The 24,612-nt window shown below is 45.1% G+C and overlaps 1 protein-coding gene across 2 annotated transcripts; it reads right to left on the bottom strand.

The window, feature by feature from the left end:
- Positions 1-557: 557 nt before the first annotated feature.
- Positions 558-2,128, bottom strand: LOC147854613 (remorin-like). Of its 2 annotated transcripts, XM_087331663.1 has the most exons (6): positions 2,031-2,128; positions 1,962-1,994; positions 1,659-1,781; positions 1,394-1,481; positions 1,199-1,280; positions 558-998 (listed from the first exon to the last, which is right to left on the bottom strand). In XM_087331663.1, exons 1-6 carry the CDS (start codon positions 2,092-2,094, stop codon positions 801-803), a joined length of 588 nt encoding a protein of 195 aa, XP_087187789.1. In that variant the 5' UTR covers positions 2,095-2,128; the 3' UTR covers positions 558-800. The 2 variants fall into 2 exon arrangements, with proteins under 2 accessions (XP_087187789.1, XP_087187790.1); XM_087331664.1 differs by having other exon boundaries at positions 1,962-2,107.
- Positions 2,129-24,612: the final 22,484 nt, after the last annotated feature.

The following is a 24,612-nucleotide window of genomic DNA, read 5'->3' as shown; positions in this document are numbered from 1 at the left end:
CTACAATAGTGCTAGTTATTGTATATCTTACGTTTCCAAGCAACACATTGCTAATAATTGGCAAGGATCATAAGCCATTGATGAAACCTACTTTCAACAAAATGATAGTGCAAGAATTATCTCTCTTGCCTTGGAGAAATTTGTCAAACTGATGAATCATGATTTACTTCCTACCCCCATTTAGTAACTCACTTGTTCGTATAACCTTGTTCCTACTTGTAGTAGTGAATCACTTGTTACTATCGACTGTCCATGACTTGTCATGCATCGGATCATTGCAATATGAATTCACACAACTTTTTGTACAATTTGTGAACTCATTTGAAATGTCAAGAACCTATGTCAAGGATAATAAGGCTTACTCAAAACCATGAAAGAAAAATAAAATGAATAGAGTTTTCAAGAGATTGGGTATATTCATTAAAAAGGCAAAGCAATTATGAAGAAAATGAAAAGAATGGTCGAAGAACTATGATTGTGGTGGTACACATAGCAAATCAGGATAGAAATCCCTCGGATAATAAAACCCCTAAGATTTGGATGATAAAACCCCTAAGAAATCAAAAGATCTCTGAATTATTCAATTGAAACTTTGAGTGATCAATCAAATGTTAGGAAAGGAATCCCCCAAGACATCATCGAAACACTTGGGAACTCAAACCCAGGCAAGAGCTTTTGTACTCACTCGACTTTCAATCTTTACAATGGTTCCCCATAATTTACACCATAAGGTTTCAAAACTACTTTTTTGCACAAAAATAACCTCGGATCTTGCCTATCAATTTAATAAAGCAAATGTGTCAAGCTCCGAAGCACAAAAACTTCTTGGGGGCTTTCCCGATTGCTCGATGTTTGGCTGCCAGTTCCTCCGCCTTCACAAGCTCTTCACCTTTCTTTGCCTCTGCAACAGCACGCTTCTCCTCTGCACTCCTATGCACCTCGGCGATCGTGTTCTTCATTTTCTCAACATATGCCGCTCTCTTCTTCTCCAGAGCTTCCTATATAATGATCACCGCACATAAATTCGACCAAAAATAAAACCATGATTATATCGAAATCCTTAGTGCAAGTTTTCCCTCCTCAACATGAATATCTATTCTATAACCCAAGGTCCAAAGGTCTTTGTCGAAGGGTGTTTCAACTAACAATCAACATATTCGTTGATGTATTAATTTATGTTTGCAAAGATATAGCTCACCTCTTCTTGTTTTAGCTTGGCTTCGGCCGTGGCCTTCTTGGCATTCTCCCAAGCATTAATCTTCGCAATCACCTTATTGTACCTACTCAACGCGCATCGAACAGAAATGATAAAGAAACATAACATTAAGACTAATAATCGACATGAAGAATCAATAAAAATATATGAGAAAGAGATGACTAAGAGACTACATACTTGTTGAGGGACTTGGATTTTTCATTGTCTTCCCAGGCCCTAATGTGAGAGAGGGTCCTATCATGGTTAACTTTGGCAAGAGCCTCATCTATGATTATACATGCAAAAACAAATACCAAGAATAAGCACATCTATTACAGTGCTCAAATTTAAAACTTTACTACAAGAGATAGATCAGTAAAGTGGGAACCAAAATTTGTATCATGAGAGAGGATCAAAGGTTCATAAAAAGAGCATGTTTTCCTGTATATAGATGGAATTCTACCTCTATCTTTGGAGCCGAGAGTGGTGGCCGCTTCACCGGTGCTTACAAGCACAGGTAAAGAGCTCGAGCTTCCCGATGATGGCTCTGCTTCAGGGTGGACAGATGGAGATGGAGATGGTTCGTCTGCAGAAAATGTAAGAAAAAGAAATTCATATGGATTTCAGGATTACACGTGAGGCTCAGATTTAACAACCTACACACAAAATTTTGATTTTGATGTTTGTTCTGCCTGTTGAGAAGGCAATTCAACCTAATATTAGCAAGTGTAAGTTTTCAAAAAGAAAAAAGAAGGGAGGGCGAAACCTGTGGGAACAATGGTTTTGGGAACCTCTGCTGGTGAGGAGTAGGAATTCACGTCATTACCAGCAGCAGCAGGAGGAGAAGGTGGAGGTGGAGGTGGAGATATTGGGGCATGGACATGCTCCTCTGCGGCCATGGAGAGCTTTCTCAGAGATTGATGATGAATTGGCAGAAAGAAAATTAAAGAAGGCAACTGCAGGGTAGGAACAGAGCAAGAGTAATCAGAAGATATGCGGATGGATGGAAGAAGAGAATAGAAAGAAAGATGAGGAGGAGGAGGAGATGGTGAGCTGTCAAGGCTCAACACTTCCTATTTTTGAAGGGGAAGAAACAGAGACTGACAGACAGACAGAAAGGCAGAGACAGACAGAAAGATGGACATATATTATTCATGAAATTATTTTGGGATAAATATGTGATGCGGGAGGGATTTGGATTTGGATTCATTTCATTCCTTCCTTTATTCATTTCATTTCATTGAGGAAGCTCTTCCTCATCATCATCTTCTTCTTCTTCTTCTTCTTCTTCTTCCTTCTTCTTCTTCTTTTTCTCCGCTGTGCTGTCTGCATCTGCCACGTGCAATTGCCAGGTGTTCTTGCCACGTGTACGCCCATCCATCACTTCACCACCTCCCTCCCCACCTCCTTCTTTTTGTTTTAACCTAATTGCTAACACAACCACCACATCAATAAACACTATACATACATCAATATGTATATGTATATTATTATTCACTTCGTCCTCTTCTTCTACTACAGTAACTACTACTACTACTACTACTATAACCACTACTACTAGTAACTACTATTACCACTACTACTACTACTACTACTACTACTAGTTACATGTCCATTCCTCACGTCCCTCTATCGCACCGTAACTCATGTCCATCTTTGCTCTAGAAAAAATTAAACGCTTCGGAAATAAGCTTCCGCATGCTTGGTGGATATATAAGTTATAACCTTCCGCTTTTGACACCGGCCATATACTAGCATATAAATATGATTGTTACGTCACCTCGCTGCAATTCATGGATTGATCAGGATTTAACAGTTTGTACATAATCCCCGTGTAGATATTTTAGTCGCTAGGCAAAGCTGGCACGCCATATTATTTTAAAAAAGGAGAACATGCATGAATGATTACGGAAGTATTTTATGAGAAACCAGTATCGTGTCTAAATCATAGAGTTGGAGCATTTCTCTATCTCATGTAGGATCTCCTCCATGTCATCCTCGATTTGATAGAGAACATGCCAACATACGCAATAAACCATCAACTAATCTTTTATATTCACATTACAAAAATAAAAGCATGATGTTCTTTTCTTCCAATTATCATCATTTTTATCCATATGGTAGACCCAACCATGTTTGAAGAACCATTGTCGTTGACGGTTGCAAAATGAACAATAGTTATTAGAACTATGGAGGTGTGTTTTTAGCATATTCATACAATACATATTTTGCATATCATAGGTTCTTAGCATTGCTTTTAATAAGACAATGATGTTGTTTTAAATATTTGGCTCCTTGCTTTAAACTTGTGACCTCAAGGTCATAAATAAATATCTTTAAAACCACAACACTCCTCATAATTATAAATTCTACTGGTGCATAGCATGCAATGTGTTACAGGCATGACCATATAATATCCACCTGTATAGAATACTACGGTACAATCTTACCACGAGATATTATATGGTCATGCCTGTAACACAACGAAGGTTCGTTTTAGCATATAAATGATATTACTAATTGTACCAAGCTCAATGACAATATCTCATATTATATTTAGGGATATGCTCATGTGGGAGCATCACTAAAATATTGATCACCGCTTAATGTCTTATATCAACTACTCACCACTACCAATATCTAATAAGAACAAAATTATACAAATTGCTTGCATAATGGTATTTTATACATAGATGAGATTTAAAATAAAAAATATCAACTTCCTCCTTAGTGAGGATGTTAGCATATTTTCATGATCACATTAAGCAAGAGTTATCAAGATGTTCTATTCAAATTACAAGATATAAACTATTTTCCAACATATCCGTAAATATGATGTTTTAGAGTTGATGCTTCAAAGTAGCTCTTATTTGGAAAGTTACACTTTCTTTTGGCTTCCATTAACCTAATTAGTAAACAAAGAAAGAAGCATTGGTAAACAAAGAAAGAAAACTAAGAATCATAGAGTGTAGGTACATAGAAATTGGTGTGACACACTTTGATATCTTGACATTGAGTAAACGGTTAATCTAAAGTTTTTCTTTAAAAAGAAAAGGATTTGATGTGCCACAAGACAATACTCTAATAAATGATATATTGCATGATTATCTTGTGGGGTTTGGTGTGATGAACCTAACAACATCCAAGAAATGTGGCCGTGTTATATTACATTCAAAGTATCTACTTACCAGCTCATCTGGACAAGATTGAAGAACTATCTTTCACTTTGATTCAGAGATGCATTTTGACAATAGAGGATTTCTATAAATAAAATTGCGCTTATTTTAAAGTGCATGATCATAAGTCTAGATAACAAAGAGCTATTTCTTCATATGTCTAGTTAACATAAAACTAACACTTATTGCTTTGATGATGCATTAAGAAAGAATTCATGTAAATCATATCAACTCTACAATTTTAAATATTGTTGCAAGTTGCATGTGTTTTCATTGCAAGCTTAGAAACTCTATAGTTCATGTGCATAACTAAGTTGTTTTTTATTGATTTGGGTTTCAATTTGCATAGCTCTTTTGTAAAGCATGATCTAACATAACATAGATTGACATCACCGTGTGTCATCAAGGATCCTTCCAAAAATGAAGCCATCAATGCCATCTTGAGAATGTGTATGTATAATGCAACTACATAAAACAAAAATAAATATCACAAATTATGTCACAGTAATTTGTGTTTCTATTGTCTCTTATGTTGGAGAATATATGGATGCTTCTTTGTTATTTATCTTTTCATATATTATATGTGTGCTTCCTTGCATTTCCTTTCATTTTCTATTGACAAACACCAACTTTGCATTGTTTGTATGTATGCATGTGATATCCTTGTGATCACTAGCCTAAACCAACAGCACCACAGAATGCAAACAAACACTCGCCCCCTTTATCGAGTCATGGTTTCGATCGTTTATTTTCCCTTAAAAAAGTATGTCATACATCATCTCTTGTCTTTTATTTTCTCGACTTTTTAGATATTATAGCCACTTCACCATTGATTGACCTTGGTTCCAAATTTGTCAACATCATATCTTTTACCTTTAAGGTATGACATAACTAGAACATTACTTGTCGTTTAAAGAAAAATTATATATGATCCTTCAAAATTGAAGAAACTCAAACTAGTATAAAATGGAATTTTCTAATGGTTAGAAACTCTAAAAACCCAATAGTTTTGTCCCCCCCCCCCTCCTTAAACCTAGTTATAACTGATGACTTAGGTCAACCTTAAATCAAAAGAGACAAAAAGGAGATGAATTGACTATGTAATTGCTAAAGTAACTCATAACAACGGAGAAGGAGGTTATGATTTTACCACATTATTGATCGAGATTTCGTTGACTCCAAGGCATTCAGAGAAATAGTGGAATCTTATGGTGGTTTGGACAAGGAAAAAAAACTAAGGTGTTTTGGAGTTTTTCATTGAATAATATTGTTAAGATGCTGCTAAAGAGTTACACATTGAACTACGAATTAGGATTCATCCACACCATCCATCATAGAACACAATAAACTTTTGGGCAATTTAATCTCAAAACTATCAACTACATTTTTGTAGGGAACACATATGTGGACATTATCTCAATTGAATTGCACACACCATCACAACTAAATCTTTATGGCTATTTTTGCAATTAAGTTTGTGGTGTTTTAATGATAAGCAATGAATTGAGAGACAATCACTTTAATCTAAAAAGAGCAAGTCAACAATTGTATTAAACTAAGAGCAATGTGTTTAAATGTGTCATATGATACAAATAATACACTATGTATATCAAGAGGATGACAATGATAACGCCATAACCTAAAACATTTGACTATAGAGTTTATTTTTCTTGGAAATAATGTTGACTCTCATAGAGTCATGTGTGCAAAAGCATTATGCGTGTGTGAGCAAGTGAAAGAATCAAACAAAACAACCAAAAATAAAATGTACACAAAAGGGGATGAGAGCTTATGCACAAATGAGAAAACTATATTGATCGAGTATAAATCATCAACAAAACACAATGGTCTAAGTGGGCTTTATATACAAGCCCTCAAGTGACTACCACATTAAATGTGGTTGGTGGAGTCTAGTCATAGACATCCACTTGATTACGATTTTGTCAATAGAATACCTAATATTTTCTTACCACATTTACACTTTACAACTAACTAGACATTAGAATTTAGTTCTTCCTATAATAAGATAGTTTATATGGATTAAAACAAAGTGTGTTCACCCACACTTTTTTCACAAATTGTGCTTTTCTCCATAAAAACGTGTTTACACGAGTTGAGCATGATTCTCAAAAGACCCCTCAAGCTCAATTGTATGTCTTGCTAAGCTCCATTGTATCAATGTAGTTGAATACTAGGGTTGTGGTCTTCACATCGCTCCTCTGTACTCAATCTCAATCATGGAAGGTTATTTTTATCAATCCAAAAGTGTCGATAAAAAATCTCAAGGAACAATAGACTAAAGGAAGGAAAGAGGATGCCAAACCACTTGACCACCCCTTAACAACAACATGAGACAACCTTAAATCTCCTCGATCTCCCATACCATCGAGTGTTAATGTGAGTCTTACCTTGGGTTTGTGAGAATTGCACGTGCGTAGCTCAAAAGAGCCATAACTACCTTGACATAGTCTCAACATAAGTCTTGAGCATCCCTCTTAAAAAGGTAGCTAGCCTTATTATATGGGCGAAAGCCATAGGTCGTAGTGTGTTCACACTTGACTACTTTATATGAAGTGGTCATCTCATAACACACTTTGATAGTTATTCCACATTGTAGAACTGTAATTCAAATCATACCCTTACTCCTTTCGAAATTAATCCACATGCACTCATCCACTTGAGATCGGGACTCGCAGTGAAGGCAATTGACAAGTCTTCGGCAGTAGGGGACATAACATTAGGAAGGCGTCATATGTTCATGTCACAAACCCATATCAATGAGAGCGGCGACAATCTTTTGGAGATGGAGATGGTCATGCTTCCTCCAGTGGACATAGGAGGAACAGGTATCGATCCGAACCCACCTCCAGCTGAAATATTAGATACATGTATGCATCCAGACCCGAACAACAAGAAGTCGATAGGCAGGGAGCCGATCATGGCACATTCCGAAACGAACACCAAGGAAGTCATGGACAATGTCAGGCTGGAAAAGGAGGATAATGGCATTGGTCCAGTCCAAGAGAAGCCAATGGAGGAGGGCATTGATGAAAGAAAAGGAATCGACCTTTATCTTTCTCCGACAGAGAATCGAAGGTTGGTGGAAGAAGTGGGCCGATTGAAGTGTTCATTGTTCATATGTTGTCTGCTAGGAGAATGACCTAGTAAAGGGTTGCTAAGGGACATGTTGCAAGCAACCCTTTTGGATAAAATGCCACCTATCCAGAACATTTTGAGAATGGGCCTCATGTGGTTAATGTCGACAGTTATGCGGAAGTGTGTGTTCAGATCTTTTGGCTATGAACAACAAACAACATACACACAGAAGATAGAGAAGGCAGATATAGACTTACACAATTGCAAGCTTTAATGGAAAGCTTCTTATTTCTACACAACGCGTTTCTCTCTCTCAGATTACAATCGTCTGCTCGTCATCGTCACTCATTACAATGTTAGGTATTTGCTTATATACTAAACCCTAACTTATTAACGAGTTCACACTTGGACGGATACAACTTGGAAAGAGTCGGCCTTTTATGCCAACAAACTCCCCCGTAAAAGGACTACTCTTTCTTGCATGTACAAGTGCTTGGTGTTATCTCCCCCGTAAACCTAGATTACAAATTTAACTAGATCTTATGTTACAAGTCTGTCGGCAAGTAGCCGAGTCGGCAGAGGTATAGTATGAGTGTCGGTCAACTCTTACCTTCTGCTCCTTGTTCGACTTTCTTCTACTCGATCTCTTGTCGTAGCCCCATCTTCATCCTTAGCATTCCGAAGTGTCGATCTGGGAGTGGCTTCGTCAAGCAATCGGCGATGTTCACCTCAGTGTCGATCTTCCTGACTTCGAGTTTCTTCTCGTTCACAAGCTCCCGGATATGATGATACCGCTGTCGTGAAGATTTTTGGCAATAGTGTGAAAATCCCATAAAACGTATGAAATCGAGTATGAATCACGTAATAAAATAATTGTGAAGATAACATTTTAATATCTAAGTACAAAATGATGGAGGTTTCGAATGCACTTTATTACACGAGAAATGGACAACTAAATGTCAAGATATGAGGGTATAAAGTTTGTGAAAAGAAAAGAGAAAATTGTGAGATATCCCACATAGGCACGACAAATACGGCTCTCATCATATATAAGGTGGAGCAAAAGATATTATCTTTGTGTCTATGTGTGGAGCATAGAGAGTTCAAGGTAACTTGAACTAAGAGTGGAGGTGGCTAGCTACTCGTAAAGGGTTTTGGCCAACCAAAACCGGACCGGCGATGGAGCCGGTGATCTGACCGCATCCGGCCGCAATCCGGCGTCGACACCGGTATCCGGCGATGGTATCCGACGACTAGATAAAATAAATATATAAATATATATACATATTTACATATACAAGGAGGGCAAGTATGGATTCAAACCTTGCACCTCCAAGTTAGGAGTCAAATGGCTTACCATTAAGCCATGCTGTTTAGTTAAAATTATATTTCTATCATTGTACTTTTACATGTAAATTCTCATACATGAGAGCTAAAATGAGTGACATGGTTAGCATGCACCACATGTAATACTTAAGCGCCAAATGGCAAACATGCAATTTATGCATGTCTTGTACCCTCACATGCATCATATGCATGAGAGCATCTATAAAAGAGGGAAGGGGGAGGAGAAAAAACACGGTTTTTTTTTATGAAAATTAAGAGGAAGAAATTCGTTTTCAAATCAATTGTGTAATCTCAACTTCTCTCTTTCCCAATCTATCTTAAGTACTTTCTCGCCAAAGCTTGTATCGACTCTAAATCCTTCTGGTCCAGAACCCCGGCGGTTCCGCCTCACAATCCGCACGTAGTGACGGATCTTCACGACACCGCACCTCAATGTGCTTCGTCTTTGCATGGTAGAAAGAATTGTTGATGAGGTGTATTGCGCTCTGTGAGTCACAATAGATGGTCTGTCTATTCGGTTTGCAGTTCCGAAATTGACAGACAGTCGGTGCAGCAAGATAGTTTCCTTCAATGCTTCCGATGTTGCTATGTACTCGGCTTCTGTGGTAGACAGAGTTGTGCACTCTTGTAGTTTCAACCTCCATGATATCGCACCACCACCATAGGTGAATATGTAGCTTGATGTCGATTTCCGATTGTCCGTGTTTCCAGCATAGTCGGAATCAATGTAGCCTTCAACTTCAATTGATGTTGTCAAACCGAATGTCAATTGTGCATACGTGGTTCCTTTCAGATACCTAAGGATGTGCTTGACGGTCTCCCAATGCTTCTTTCCTGGGTTTGACATGTACCGGATGACCACCCCTACGACATAGGCTAGGTCGGGTCGGGTCGGGTCGCCACCATTGTGTACATAATACTTCCTATTGCTGATGTGTAGGGTATCTTTCCATTAAGCTCTCTCTCCTTGTCCGTTGTAGGAGAGTCTCTATTTGATAGTCTGATCGATGTCGAAAGCGGTGTCGGTGTTGGCTTCGCGTTCTCCATGTTGAAGCGCTTTAGCACCTTGCAGATGTAGTCGGACAGGGAGAGTCAGAGAGTTTTGGTCGTCCAATTTCGCTCTATCCTCATGGCTAGTATGTGTCGGAAATTTTGCGTGAAGGCTTCGCTTGAGCTTTCCAATCTCTGCTTGATTGCTCCCTGCAATTAGCATGTCGTTGACATAAAGGATCAGATAGATCCTAGACTCATCAGCCAATTGCCGAACATACATGCATGGGTCGGAGTTTGATCTGTTGTATCCAAGCTGCCTTATGTGGGAGTCGAACTTCTAGTACCACATTCTCGGCGCTTGTTTGAGGCCATATAGACTTTTCTTTAGTCTTCATATGAGGTGATTGTCCTCCCCCGTCGCCGTGAAGCCTGCCGGTTGAGACATGTATATGTCTTCTTCTAGATCTCCGTGTAGGAATGCCGTCTTTACGTCCATCTGCTCGAGCTCCAGATCTTCTGTCGCCACGACTCCTAGTAGGAGTCGGAGGGTGGTCATCTTGACTACTAGTGAGAATATCTCGTCGTAGTCGACCCTGTATTCCTGTTTGAATCCTTTCGTGACAAGCTGAGCTTTGTACTTGGGTTTCTCTGAGTCGGATACGTACTTGTATCAGAACACCCATTTGCAAGGTAGCGGCTTTCTTCCTGCTGGTAGTTCAACCAGCTCCCATGTCTGATTTTGATGAATCGAGTCCATTTCGGATTTCATGGCTTGCAACCATGTTTCGGCATCCGGTGCGGCCATAGCTTCGTCATACGTGCTTGGTTCGCCTGCATCCGTGTAGTTGACATAGTCGAGGCCCGGTTGATAAAACTTTGTTTGCCTTCGAGCCCATCCAAATCTCCTGGGTGCTGTAATATCTAGTTCGGATCCTTCGATCGGTTCCGATTGACGATCGGTATTTGTTGAACCAGTTGTGGCAAAAGTCTTGTGAGATGTCCCGCCCTTGGTTTGAGATTTCGGCGGTGTCTAGTTGTTCTCCCCTGTGGTTGTTGTCGACTCGGTTCTAACTTGCCTCTTAGCGACTTTGCCTTTGTCGACTCTTGTCAATTCGGCTGTGTCTTTGAAGACTTTGTCTTTGAGTTCGACGAGAGGACTTGTTGCTGATTCGGTGTCGGCAGGGAAGTTGGCAGCTTGTTGGAGTTTGACTGTTTGTCGAGTCTCCGATTCGGCCTGGTTGGTCGGTCCTTCCATGATAGTGTTATGTTGTCTTCTTCGAAGGATACCTTCTTACCAACTGTTTTCTATTGGTTCCGCTGAGAAAAGATAGAGTCTTCATTGAAGACTACGTCGTTGCTCTGGATCAATTTCCAGTTCTCAAGGTCCCATAGCCAGTAGCCGAAGTCCCCATTGGTTCCATAACCGAGAAATATGCACTTTGTTGCATGGGGTGCCAGCTTCGTCCTTTTGTCCCTAGGGATGAACATGTAGGCTTCGCATCTGAATATATGAAGCCTATTGTAGGTCGGTTGTTTGCCTGACCATAGTGCCTGTGGCACTTCGAGCCTGATTGCTCTTGACGGCACTAGATTTATCAGGTACACTGCCGTCTACAATGCCTCGCCCTAGAATTCCAGCTTCAGTCCAGCTTGCTGGAGCATTTTCGTCACCCTCTCCTGAACCGTTCGATTAATCCGTTCAGCCACCCCATTCTGCATGGGTGTGTAAGGAACGGTCTTTTGATGCCGGATCCCTTTTTCAAACAGGTACTATTTGAAGGCTCTGGAGGTGTACTCACCTCTATTGTCAGATCGGAGTGTCTTCACTCTATGTCCCGACCTGTTCTCCTCTTCAGATATCCATCGAATGAAGACCTCGAGCGCTTCATCTTTGGACTTGATGGAGTATGCCCAATCCTTCCGTGTATAGTCATCTACGAATGTGATGAAGTACCGGGAGTCTCCTAGTGATCACTCTGGCATGGGCCCACATATGTCTATGTGCACGAGCTCTAGGGGTTGTCGTACCGTCTCGTAGGGGAGAGAGTGCGAACTTCAGGTCTGTTTCCCATATCGACAGTGCTCGCAGAAGTCCGTCTTTACCTGGAGTTTCGGGATGTAGCAGACTGTCATTAGTTGATCAAGTCCGGCTTGAGACATGTGGCCAAGTTGGCCATGCCATAAGTTCGGGTCGGTTTTCTCGGCTACGTTCACGACCCCTTCAAGGTTCATCTCCATCAATGGGTATAGATTATTATACTTATGCCCACTCCCGATTTTGAGTTTTCCTTAGCTGATCACCCATGTCGACTAGTGTAGAATCGTTCGATACCCGTCTTCGGCTAACATGCCGATGGAGACCAGACTCCTCTTCAGATCGGGTATGTGCCGAACTCGGTGCATGGTTATTGTGTTGCACTCCTTCCCAATTCCGGCTATCTTGCACTCCTGCCCGTTTCCAAGTCGGATTGTGCCGCAGGCGTCAGCTGAATAGTTCGAGAACCATTCAACGTTGGGGGTCACGTGAAATGTGGCACCAAAGTCTAGTAGCCACGTATGTGCAATTTGTGCATTGTAGAGGACTTCTCCGATCATTGAATCCTCTAGGGAGAGGATTTCTCCGGATCGGGTGTCGACAACATTGATCTAGTTGCCGATTGGAGAGTGGTCCGAGTCGGAACGTCCCCGATTCTACTTGGATCGCCGACCATTCTCTTTTCTTTTTATTGACCAATAGTGGGAAACACTCTGGCCAGCTTTCCTGTAGTGTGTGCGGTATTCACTAATTCGGCCCGTTCTTGACTTCGATCGTTGTCGGTCACCCCTTGTTTTCAATCGGTTGTAGCGACGACCGGTTCTGTCGGATTGTTCTTTCATTCGACTCAGTCGAGTAATGGGCTTCTGCCGACTCATCGATGGTTAGTCCCATCGATTTTTGCCTGATGGCCTCTGTGAGGACTTGGCCGGTAGTTTCGTCCAGATTTAGGATCGATCGGCTATTGGCGTATGTCGTATAGAATACCTCCCAACTCGCTAGCAAGCTCGATAGGAGGGCAAGGGCTTTCACTTCTTCTTCAAAGTTGATCCCTTAGGACGAGAGCTCTGACAACACCCGGCTGAAGGTGTTGATGTGGGAGGTTGCAAGATCAGTCTCTTTCATCTTCATGTTGAATAATTGTTTGATCAAGATAAGTTTTGAAGATGAGGACTTCTTCTTATATACGGCCTGTAATTTCTCCCACAATGAGAACTTTGTCATCTCTTTTGCCATGCTGAAATAGACATTTTCAGCCAGATGCATTCAGATGGTGGAGCGTGTTATTTCGTCCATTGATCTCTACTCTTTTGCTGTCATCGAAGCAGGCTTTTCGTTATGCCGAATGGCTTCAACCTGTCTTCAGATAATCAACACATCCTGCATCATCTCTTTCCACAGGGGAAAAGTTTTTGCCGTCAAACTTTCTAATTTCAACTCCTATTCCGGATGTTGAAGCCATATTCTTTCTGTGGATTCGATGTTTCTAACCTGGTCTTTTCTTTTAGCTTCTTCTTATGTTATCTGTTGCCGCTGCTCAGCAGAACACGGCTCTAATACCAGTTGTGGTTAATGTTGACAGTTATGCGGAAGTGTGTGTTCGGATCTTATGGCTATGAACAACATACACACAGAAGATAGAGAAGGCAGATATAGACTTACACAATTGCAAGCTTTAATGTAAAGCTTCTTATTTCTGCACAACGTGTTTCTCTCTCTCAGAGGTTACAATCGTCAGCTCGTCATCGTCACTCATTACAATGTTAGGTATTCGCTTATATACTAAGCCCTAACTTATTAACAAGTTGTAAAAGATTGCTTGAGGAAGCATTAGAAAAAACAATACACAAAGAGAGAGAGAGTACGCGGGAGAGAGAGAGAGAGAGAGAGAGAGAGAGAGAGAGCAGGACACACTATTCTTCAAAATTATATGAATACTCTGTGCTCTCTCTGTATCTACAACGCGCTCATCAGCGCTATTTATACAAGTCCACACGAGACTGTTAGAAGTACGGTGTACTTCAATGCTCACACGAACATCTGACACTAACTATGAGACTATAACTGCCTAGTAGTCTAACCTATACTAGGCTTCCAGCTACGTATTGGATCCGGCATACCGGCTCCCCAACTCACCGGTCCTTACTGATTCATCTCGCTTATCGGCTCATGCTTATTCAGCCGATTCGGCTCCGGTTGAGCTTGCCGCTCAACACTCCCCCTCAAGCTCAACCTGAGGTAGGGTCGTAGTGTCAACCTCTGTGGCAGCCAGTTCTTCCAACTGACTTCTCCTGGCGTCGCTTCTCCTTGCTCGCGCTCCTTGTCCAGTCCGGTCCCATTTGTCGCGACCCCTTTGGTTCTGCACGCCTCGACCTTCGGCATGTCTACTCAATAGGCCCATCTCAGCTCCTTCGCTGCTATGACTCCGACGCTTGCCGATTCGTCGGTTCCTCCGCGATGGCATCGACTTCCACTGCATCCGTGTCTCCTTGGTCTCTTCAGCCGGTTCACCGTAGTCGAATTCTTCATTCAACTCCGCATCATGGCCATTACGATCGTGATGACCTCCGCATAGCATGCACTTCTCTTCCTGAGTGTACAATTCTTCTTCACAACCGCTCACTCCGACTTGTTCGGATGTGCCGACTTCCTTCGTCGACTCGGCTTCATTTTTCTTCTTGTCTCCACCTCTACTAGTTCTTCTCTTACCTACGGGTTCAATAGTTTTTTTGCATTTGCTCATTTCGGTAGTGTCTTTGCCCTTGCGTCCCCCCCTCAAGTGCGGCACGTCGAGATGCTGAACACCAAGCATTTCGGTAAAGTGCTGCAACTTGTCCGACCCGAGCGGCTTGGTGAAGATGTCGGCAACTTGCCGATCCGTGTGAACATACCATAGTTCAACTTCACCGCTTAGGACCCGCTCACGCACGAAGTGATAATGCACTTCTATGTGCTTTGTGCGAGCATGGAACACAGGGTTCTTGGCGAGCTGCATGTTGCTGAGGTTATCGCAGTAGATCAGGATCGGGGTTGGTACCTCGATCCACAGGTCTTCCAGTAGTCGCCGAAGCCAAATGGATTCGTAGGTGGCAACGGTCGCGCCCCGGTATTCAGCCTCAGTGCTGGATAGAGCCACTGTTGGTTGCTTTTTGTTGCTCCACGCAACAGCCGCGCTCCCAAGAGAAAACATAAAGCCTGAAGTTGAGCGACGATCCATTGCATCGCCAGCCCAGTCGGCATCCGTGTAGCCGACAAGCTCTTTGGTTATACCTTGTCGGTATAAGAGCCCCCGGTCCTTAGTGCCGCTTACATACCTCAGTATTCGTTGCGCTCACTGAAGGTGCTCCACGGTCGGCTTCTCCATGAATTGGCTTACCACTCCGACCGAATAGCTAATGTTGGGTCAGGTGATGGTCAAGTAGATCAGGCTTCCGACTATTTGTCGGAACCGTTTCTCATCGCAGGCTGGTCCGGAGTTGGGACGGATCTTCTGATTCCGGTCCAGGGGTGTGGAGACAGGTCGGCATTCCGTCATGCCGAACTTGTACAGTATATTCAACGCATAATGGGGTTGAGAAAGCAATATGCCGTTGGGGGTGCGGATCACCTCAATTCCCAAAAAATAATGAAGGTCCCCCAAGTCCTTCATATCAAATGTGTCCGACAATTGGGACTTGACGCAGTTGATTTCCGGAAGACCTGGGCCGGTGATGACTAAATCATCAACATAGAGTAAGATACATACTGGACCATTTGAGCCTTGACGGATGAACAGGGAAGAGTCCGACTTAGAAGCAACAAACCCCATCTTTCGCAACCGGTGCGTGATCTTAGCATTCCAAGCACGGGGGGCTTGCTTCAAGCTGTACAACGACTTCCTCAGCCGGCATACCGCCGACTTATTCACCTCCGACTGAAATCCGGGGGGCTGAGTCATAAAGACTTCTTCTTCAAGATCTCCTTGAAGGAAGGCATTCTTCACATCCATCTGATGAAGATGCCACCTCCTTGCCGCAGCAACCACCAGTACCACACGAACCGTCATCATCTTCGCTACAAGAGCGAAGGTCTCGTCGTAGTCGATTCCGTGGGTCTGCGCATATCCCTTCACCACTAACCAGGCCTTGTACCGGTTAACTGTATCGTCGGCATTGTACTTTATCTTGTACACCCTCTTGCATCTAATCGGTTTACAGTGATGGGGAGGGTCAACCAGGTCCCAAGTTCCGTTGGCATCCAGTGCCCGCATTTCTTCCTCCATAGCGGCACGCCAATTTGCGTCCTTTGCCGCTTCTGCGTAGCTCTCCGGCTCACGCACTTCCGCGACCTTGGTCATGTACGCATAATGATGCGCCATGTACTCATTATACCCATACCGTTTAACGGGATCCTTCTGGCGGGTGGACCGGCGTAACTCACCCTTACCCGGTATGAGACCCTTCTTGGCTGGTTCGGTCTTCGTTCCCGAAGATCTGCCTTGCCGAAGTCAGATACGCACTGATCGGACTCATCATTGCCGGTCTCGAATTCCGGCATCTTCTGCTTCTCTTTCTCTTTGTGTGTGAACCGTCTCCTCGGTTCCTTGCACGGGGAGAGCACGCCAGAGTCTCCATTACTTGTTGTCTCATCATCTGACTGGTTGGACTGATCCAGTCTCTCATTCGGTCCGCTTAACCGGAACGATTCCGGACTCTCATCTTGAGTCCCGGCTTCATCTTTCTCTACCTGGGCCGGTTCGGGCTCACTAGCCCCATCCTCCGACATCAAGTCGGGATCGGAAGTCAGAGTCGATAAGGAATACCACGATGCCGATTCATCAAACTCGACATCTCGGCTGACTCAGACCTGCTTCGTCCGGGGGTTATAACACTTATACCCCTTTTGCTCTTGAGCATAGCCGACTAGGATGCATTTTTCCGATTTTGCATCCACCTTTCTCCGCTTCTCATCTGGCACATGTACATAGGCTAAGCTGCCGAATATCCGAAGGTGTCTCAAATTCGGCTTGCGCCCGAAATACAGCTCATGAGCTGACACCTTGTCCCCGATCCGCTTCTGGATGTAAACGGCCGTTTGGACCGCCTCCGCCCAGTAGAACTTTTCCTCCAGCATTGCCCTAGCCACGTCAATCAGCGACCGATTCTTCCTTTCGGCCACACCGTTCTGTTGCGGTGTGTATCTGCAGTTGAATTCTCGCCGAATTCCTTTTTGTTGCAGATAGTTGTTGAATTGGCCGGAAAAGTACTCTTTTCCGCCATCCGACCGTAGGCATTTGATCTTCCTCTTCGATTCCCGTTCCACCATCTTCTGGAGGCTCCGGAAACACTCGAAGACTTCGCTCTTCCACTCAATGAGGTAGATCCACGTATGCCACGTGTAGTCATCGATGAAGGAGACGAAATATCGACTCCCGCCAATGCTAACATTTTGTGCCGGTCCCCACACATCCGAATGGATAAGATCGAGCTTGTTATGGCTTCGATTTCTTTTGGTGGGGAATGGAAGCCGGTGTTGCTTCCCGAGTTGGCAGGCTTCACAAATCTGGGCTCTCCGGCCACTAAACTTCGGCAAACCGAAAACGACTTGTTCCGTTTGCAGGTCTTGAAGCCTCCGGTAGTTGACGTGGCCGATCCGCTTGTGCCACAGGTCGATATCCGACTCGACCTTCTGTCCTTTGGCGAACAGTGCGGTGCCGACGTCATTGGTATTGAGGATAAACATCCTCCCATCTCTGCGCCCTTGCGCAATAACTTCGCCCTCATCCTCAATGAAGCACCCGAGGTGCGTAAACCGCACCTGCATCCCCTGGACGATGATCTGTCCGACCGACACCAGGTTCTTCGTGATCGTCGGAACATGTAATACATTCATCAGCTTCCCCCTCTATCCGACGTGGCTCAAAGGAACTTCTCCGACGTGCATGATCGGGTGGGGAGTGTCATCTCCGGTTTCGACAACTCCCGGTTGATCCGGCTTCTCCAAAAAGGAGAACCACTCCTCGTGGCTCGTCATGTGGTTCGATGCGCCGGAGTCAACGTACCACACTTCCTCCGATTTGGAAGTGGTCTTCTTCATTGAGTTTGCCTTGTGCTTCATCACCAAGGCTGGCCCCTTACCGTTCTTGGATCCTCCCGATCCGTTTGCGTAGTGCGAGCTTTGCCAGCCTTCCTTACCGGTCTTGCCGAATCCGGATTTGTCCGAATCGGCACGCTTTCCCCAGCACTCGCTTTCCCTGTGGCCCTTTTTGCCAAAGTACCAGCATTCCGTAGCGGATTTGTCTTGCCGGCCTCCGGCACCACCTTGACTTCCCCTTGCTTGTGGAAGTCCCGGAACTGCTGTCGGCACGCTCACTGTGCCTTCGTTCCTGCTCTTGTCGGCCGCCTCCATTGCGTGCCGACATGCCTCGTCCACCACGCCCGCGGGACTGATCCGATCCCGTGTACAACATCCGGCTGTCTGGGGATGCACTGGTAGATGCCCCGGCGTGGTTCTCCTCTACAAGGAGCATCGACTGTAAGTCGAAAAATGAGGGCGTATTCTCCCTTGTACAAACCGCAATCTGGAAAGCTCCGAACTTGGACGCCAGGCCTCCAAGACAGACCTGCACCATCTCGTCTTCCTCTATGGTGACGTTAATAGAGGCAAGCGAGTCACAGATCCCTTTGATCCGGTCTGTGTAATCTGCCACCGACATGTTCTTCTATCGAACATTGCTCAACTCCTGTCTGAGTTGCAGCTTCCGGGCAGTGGTGCTTGCGGCAAAGACCTTTTTCAAGTTTCCCCAAGCATCCTTCGGTGTCTTGGCGTCACGGATATGGCTGAGCAGCTGGTCACTGACATTGGACGCGAAGCAATACATCACCCTGCTTGCCGCCTATTCCCACACTGGGAAGTCCTTGTGTGTCATTTCCAGTGTTGAGTCGTTCACTCCATCGCATAACTTTAGTAGCCATGCCCAAGCAGGTACTGGTGCATCTTGTATGACCAAGATGCGTAGTTGGTTCTGTTGAGCTTCTCCACCGGGAGCAACGTAGCCATACCTCTGTCCATTTCTCCTTTTGTGTCTGTTTTCTGATCTGTTAGGGTTTCCTTCACAAGCGTAGATGTCTGCAGCAGAGGTTCTCAACCCACCTGCTCTGATACCATGTAAAAGATTGCTTGCGGAAGCATTAGAAAAAACAATACACAAAGAGAGAGAGAGAGTACGCGGGAGAGACAAATAGATAGATAGATAGATAGATAGATAGATAGATTATATTATCGTCTTCGGAGGTCAAATATGACCTATGAGACCAAAAATATTACATTTCACGTGATACGTGTGAAAGTGAGTAGTGACTCTCGATGTTCAAGAACTTTACCAATGAATGTTGCAATCGAGAGTGCACATTGTGGTTGTGAGAGGAATTCATGCAAAGATTGGGCTCGATCGAAGAGATGTGGAAAGCATGGTCGAATATGATCAAAGGCAGAGCATTGTATCAAAGTGTGATACTCAGACTCGCAAACTTGTTTAGGGCAAAGTGTGCATAGCCGACCACTCTCATCACTTGTACCCCAACGCCCTGTTTCACATCGCAATGCATGTGAGCTAAGTCGCATGGAAGCAATGGTTCGAATGGAAGATAACGGTATGGGCTCTAACATGTATGGATGTGTACGATTTCCCTGTTCCGCAAAGAATATGGTTTTGTAGTTAGGTGCAACATGTGTAGTATAATGTGTGAAGCGTGAGCCTCCACATTTGTCCCATGTCATGATACATTGGCGTTGCAAAAATGCCTCATTTACAGAGGAATCTAATGATGCATCATGAAGCAAGTGTCTTGCATCCCATCTACCAAACCATTTTTCTATATCTTGCATCCAACCGGAACACAAATTTTTTCTTTTATGTGTCTTTTGGATCTTTTTGCTTGCTTCCCACGCAATTCTAGGAAGTCGATGTGAGGGACTTTTTTGAACCTTAAGCATGTATTCAACAACCCTTTCCATGGCCATGATCTCAATGGGAAGCGATCCCGTCTCAAGGAGGAGGAGGGTGTAGGGCGTTTGTTTCTTAACTTGTAGAAACTTGGTAAGAAAATGCTTTTGGACATTTTCAAACTCTTTCCACATAGATTTAGGAATGCTACCACCCCATACTTCCACCCCATAGAGAAGAACCGGTGTCACCAAAGTGTCGAAAAGATATTTCTTGAGGACCCAACACTTAATATCTCCAAGATTGCATGTGTTCTCAAATGCATAGTATGCTCGCTTGCTCGCCTCTAAGCGGTGTGTAGCACATTCATTCCATCTATGATTTGAAGGAATTTCAAGGCCAAGATATTTGAAGCTTTCCACACATTCAAGTGGCTCATTGTTTTACATAATGCATGGTTTATCTCTTTTTTGGCTCTTCACAAGCATAATCTTTGTTTTAGAGCTATTGACACTTAATTTAGTATGCATGCAAAATTTTTCCAATGCCTTCATAAGCTTTTGTGCATCTCCTAAAGTATTTGCAAAAAGCACTACATCATCTGCATATAGCAAAAGCATAATCACAACATTCCCAATGGCAACTTCTTCAACACATTCTTCCTTTGCAAACTTGGTAACCATTTCTTCCAATTCATCAATGCATAGACCAAATAGTGTTGGTGAGAGTGGGCATCCTTGCTTAACACCAATAGTGCTTTTGAAAAAATCTGAAAGTTTATCTCTCATGCGCACACAACATATAACCTTCTCATAAATTTGGGAAATTGCAAGCTGTTGAGAGACAATCTCAACATCGGCCGGATCGGCTGAAGAAGTCGAGGACCGATTGGTTAGGCCGAGTGCGTAAACCGGGAAGTCGTTAGGAAAGTATTCCGTGAGGAATATATTTGGGAGTTAGTGTAGGGGCTCTTGATGAGCATTGAAGTACTATCAGTACTTCGGTCAGTCCTTTTAGGACTTGTATAAAAGTGCTCACTGAGCATGTCTTATGTACAGACTGAGTATTATTATTGAATATAGTGTTTCCGCTTTCTCTCTCTGTCTCTCCTGCGTATACCGTGTAAGCCCAAGCTCTCCATTGAACCTGAGTTTCCTCCCTTCTGTTCGATCTTCATACTTGTTTCCGCACGGTATTTTCTACATGGTATTAGAGCGCGAGGGTTGAGAACCTCTCTGCAGCCGACACAGCTTGACGAAGAAGAACAAGAAGAACGATGGATAGAGGCATGGTGAGCTCGCTTCCAACAGAGAAGCTCGACAGAACCAACTACGCGTCTTGGTCCTACAAGATGCACCAGTACCTGCTCGGGCACGGCTACTAGAGTTATGTCGAAGGAGCTAATGACGCGGCACCCGAATCGACACACAAAGACTTCCCGTCGTGGGAACAATCGGCGAGCAGGGTATTGTACTGCTTCGCATTGTGTGTGAGCGAACAACTATTGAGCTATGTTCGGGATGCAAAGACGCCGAAGGGTGCGTGGGAAAATCTGAAGAAGATTTTCGCCGCGAGCACCACAGCCAGGAAGCTTCAGCTCCGACAGGAGTTGAGCAACCTACGACAACGCGACTTGTCGGTGGCGGACTATACCTCGAAGATCAAGGATATCTGCAACTCCATCGCCTCCATAGAGGTGAACATCGAGGAGAGCGAGATGGTCCAGATCTGTCTCGGAGGTTTGGCGTCGAAGTTCGGAGCGTTCCAAACGGTTGTGTGTACCCGGGAGAATACGCCGTCCTTTTTTGACTTACAGTCGATGCTCCTAGTAGAGGAGAACCACGCGGGTGCGTCTACAAGCACGCACACTGACAACAGAATGTTGTACACGGAGGGAGATAGGCCCCGTGGACGTGGAGGACGAGGCGAGTCGGCACGCAATGGAGGCGGCCGACGAGATCAAGAAAGAAGGCACCGAAGTGATGCCGACAGCAACTCCGGACCCTCCGGAAACAGGGGGAGTCGAAGCGATGAGAACCGGCAAGGGAAGTCCATCGCGGACTGCTGGTACTGTGGCAAGAAAGGCCACAAGGAAAGTGAGTGCTGGAAGAAGCGCGCCGATTCGGAGAGAATTGGTTCCGGGAACGGCTCCAGACATACCGACAAGGGAAATCGGCAGCGATCGCACTACGCCGAAGACTCCGGGAGAGCCGGAGAAGGGACTGCCTTCGTGACGAGACACGAAGCAAACTCAATGAAGCAGACCACCCCGAGATCGGACCAGGTGTGGTACGTAGACTCCGGCGCGTCAAACCACATGACGAGCCATAAGGAGTGGTTCTCGTACCTTGAAAAACCGATACAACCTGGAGTAGTCGCAACAGGAGATGACACTCCGCATCCGATCGCGAATGTCGGAGAAGTTCCCCTTAGCCATGTCGGGCAGAAAGGGAAACTCATGAACGTGCTGCACGTTCCGACAATCACTTAAAACTTGGTCTCGGTCGGACAGATCGTCGACCAAGGGATGGAGGTTTGGTTTACACACCTCGGGTGCTTCATTGAGGAAGAAGGCCATGTGATTGCGCAAGGGCGTAGAGACGGGAGGATGTTCATCCTTGACTCCACTGACGGCGGCACCGCAATGTTCGCGAAGGGACAAAAGACTGAGTCAGACATCGACTTGTGGCACAAGCGGATAGGCCACATCAACCACCAACGGCTTCAAGATCTGCAATCGAAACAAGTAGTATTCGGATTGCCCAAATTTAGTGGCCGAAAGGCACAAATTTGTGAAGCCTACCAGCTCGGGAAGCAACACCGACTTCCTTTCCCCAAGGAGCGAAATCGGAGCCGGAATAAGCTCGACATTATACACTCCGATGTATGGGGGCCGGCACAAAACGTTAGTCTTGGCGGGAGCCGATATTTCGTCTCCTTCATCGACGACCACACGCGGCACACGTGGATCTACCTCATTGAGAGGAAGAGCGAAGTCTTTGACTGTTTCCGGAACCTCAAAGGGTTCGTGGAAACGGAAACGGGACGAAAGATCAAGTGTCTGCGGTCGGATGGCGGGAAAGAGTACTTTTCCGGTCAATTCAACGGTTATCTACAACAAATGGGAATTCGGCGCAGAGCAGAACGGCGTGGCCGAGAGGAAGAACCGGTCGATTGTGGAAGCGGCACGGGCAATGCTGGAGGAGAAGAGCTTGCCCAAGTTCTACTGGGCTGAGGCGGTAAGGACCGCGGTATACATCCAGAACCGGATCGGAGACAAAGTGTCAGCGCACGACCTATATTTCGGAACGAAGCCGAACTTACGACACTTGAGGGTGTTCGGTAGCATTGTGTATGTGCATATACTGAAGGAGAAAAGGAGGAAGTTGGACGCAAAGGCCGAGAACTGCATCTTGGTCGGTTACTCGGACGAGCAGAAGGGTTATAAGTGCTATAACCCTCGCACCAAACAAGCGTGCGTTAGCCGTGACGTTGTGTTTGACGAGTCCGCGTCCTGGTACCAGCCCCCAACTCCGAGCCCCGAGTCCAATCCGTGTTCTGACGATGAGGTCAGCGAGGCCGAGATGCCTCCGGATGAGCCCGAAATCGAGACCCGCGAAGAGAGTCTGATTTCACTCCGGTTAAGTGGACCGATTGGACGACTGAGTCGGTACGACTAGTCCGATGAAGAGCCAACGAGTAGTGGAGACTCGGCCATGCATTCCCCGCGCAGGAAGCCGAGGAGACGGCTTACACGCAAAGCAAAAGGGAAGAAGAAGGTGTCGGATTCCGGCACGAAAAGGAACGAGTCAGACCGACGTGAGTCCGACTCCGAGGGAACCGGTGAGGGGTCTTTAAAGGTGAAGACCACGTCGACCGAGAAGGCCTCGACATCGGCTAATGTGAGATTACGCCAATCTACCCGCCAGAAGAACCCAGTTGTGCGGTTCGGATACAACGAGTACATGGCGCATCATTATGCGTACATGACCCGTGTAGCGGAAGTGCGTGGGCCGGAGAGCTACGTAGAAGCGGCGAAGGACGCGAATTGGCGCGCCACGATGGAGGAAGAGATGCGCATTGGCGGAGAACGAGACCTGGGACCTTGTTGACGCACCGAAGGGTGTGAAGCCGATCAACTATAGATGGGTGTACAAGGTCAAGTACAACACCAATGGCTCGGTCAACCGGTACAAGGCTCGGCTAGTGGCAAAGGGCTACGCGCAGAAACACGACATCGACTACGATGAGACGTTTGCGCCGGTCGCGAAAATGACGACCGTCCGTGTTTTGCTGGCAGTAGCTGCGGCGAAGGGGTGGCACTTACATCAGATGGATGTAAAGAATGCGTTCCTACAAGGTGACCTTGAGGAACAGGTGTACATGGTACAGCCCCCCGGATTTCACTCCGGAACGAACTCCTCGGCAGTATGCCGATTGAAGAAGTCCCTTTACGGACTGAAGCAAGCCCCGCGTGCCTGGAACGCGAAGATCACGCAACAACTGCGTCGGATGGGCTTCGTCACGTCAAAATCGGACTCTTCCCTGTTCATCCGAAAAGGTCGACTCGGACCGGTTAGTATTTTACTGTATGTTGATGACTTGGTCATCACCGGTGCCGACCTAGGTGAAATCGACCGCGTGAAGCTCCAGCTTGCGGCATCGTTCGACATGAAGGATCTGGGGGACCTTCATTACTTCCTCAGGATCGAAGTGATCCGTACCCCCGAAGGCATATTGATCAGCCAACGTCACTACGTGCTGAGTATGCTCTTCAAATTCGGGATGGCCGACTGTAAGACCGTCTCGACTCCTCTGGATAGAACCATCAAGCTTCGTCCCGATA

The sequence above is a fragment of the Azolla caroliniana genome, unplaced genomic scaffold, assembly GCF_043228905.1.
Source record: "Azolla caroliniana isolate FFs.n. ecotype wild unplaced genomic scaffold, voAzoCaro1.0.p SCAF_15, whole genome shotgun sequence".
Lineage (NCBI taxonomy): Eukaryota > Viridiplantae > Streptophyta > Polypodiopsida > Salviniales > Salviniaceae > Azolla > Azolla caroliniana.
Note: the sequence above shows the minus strand (reverse complement) of the source record. Positions and strands in the feature narration are given on the sequence as shown.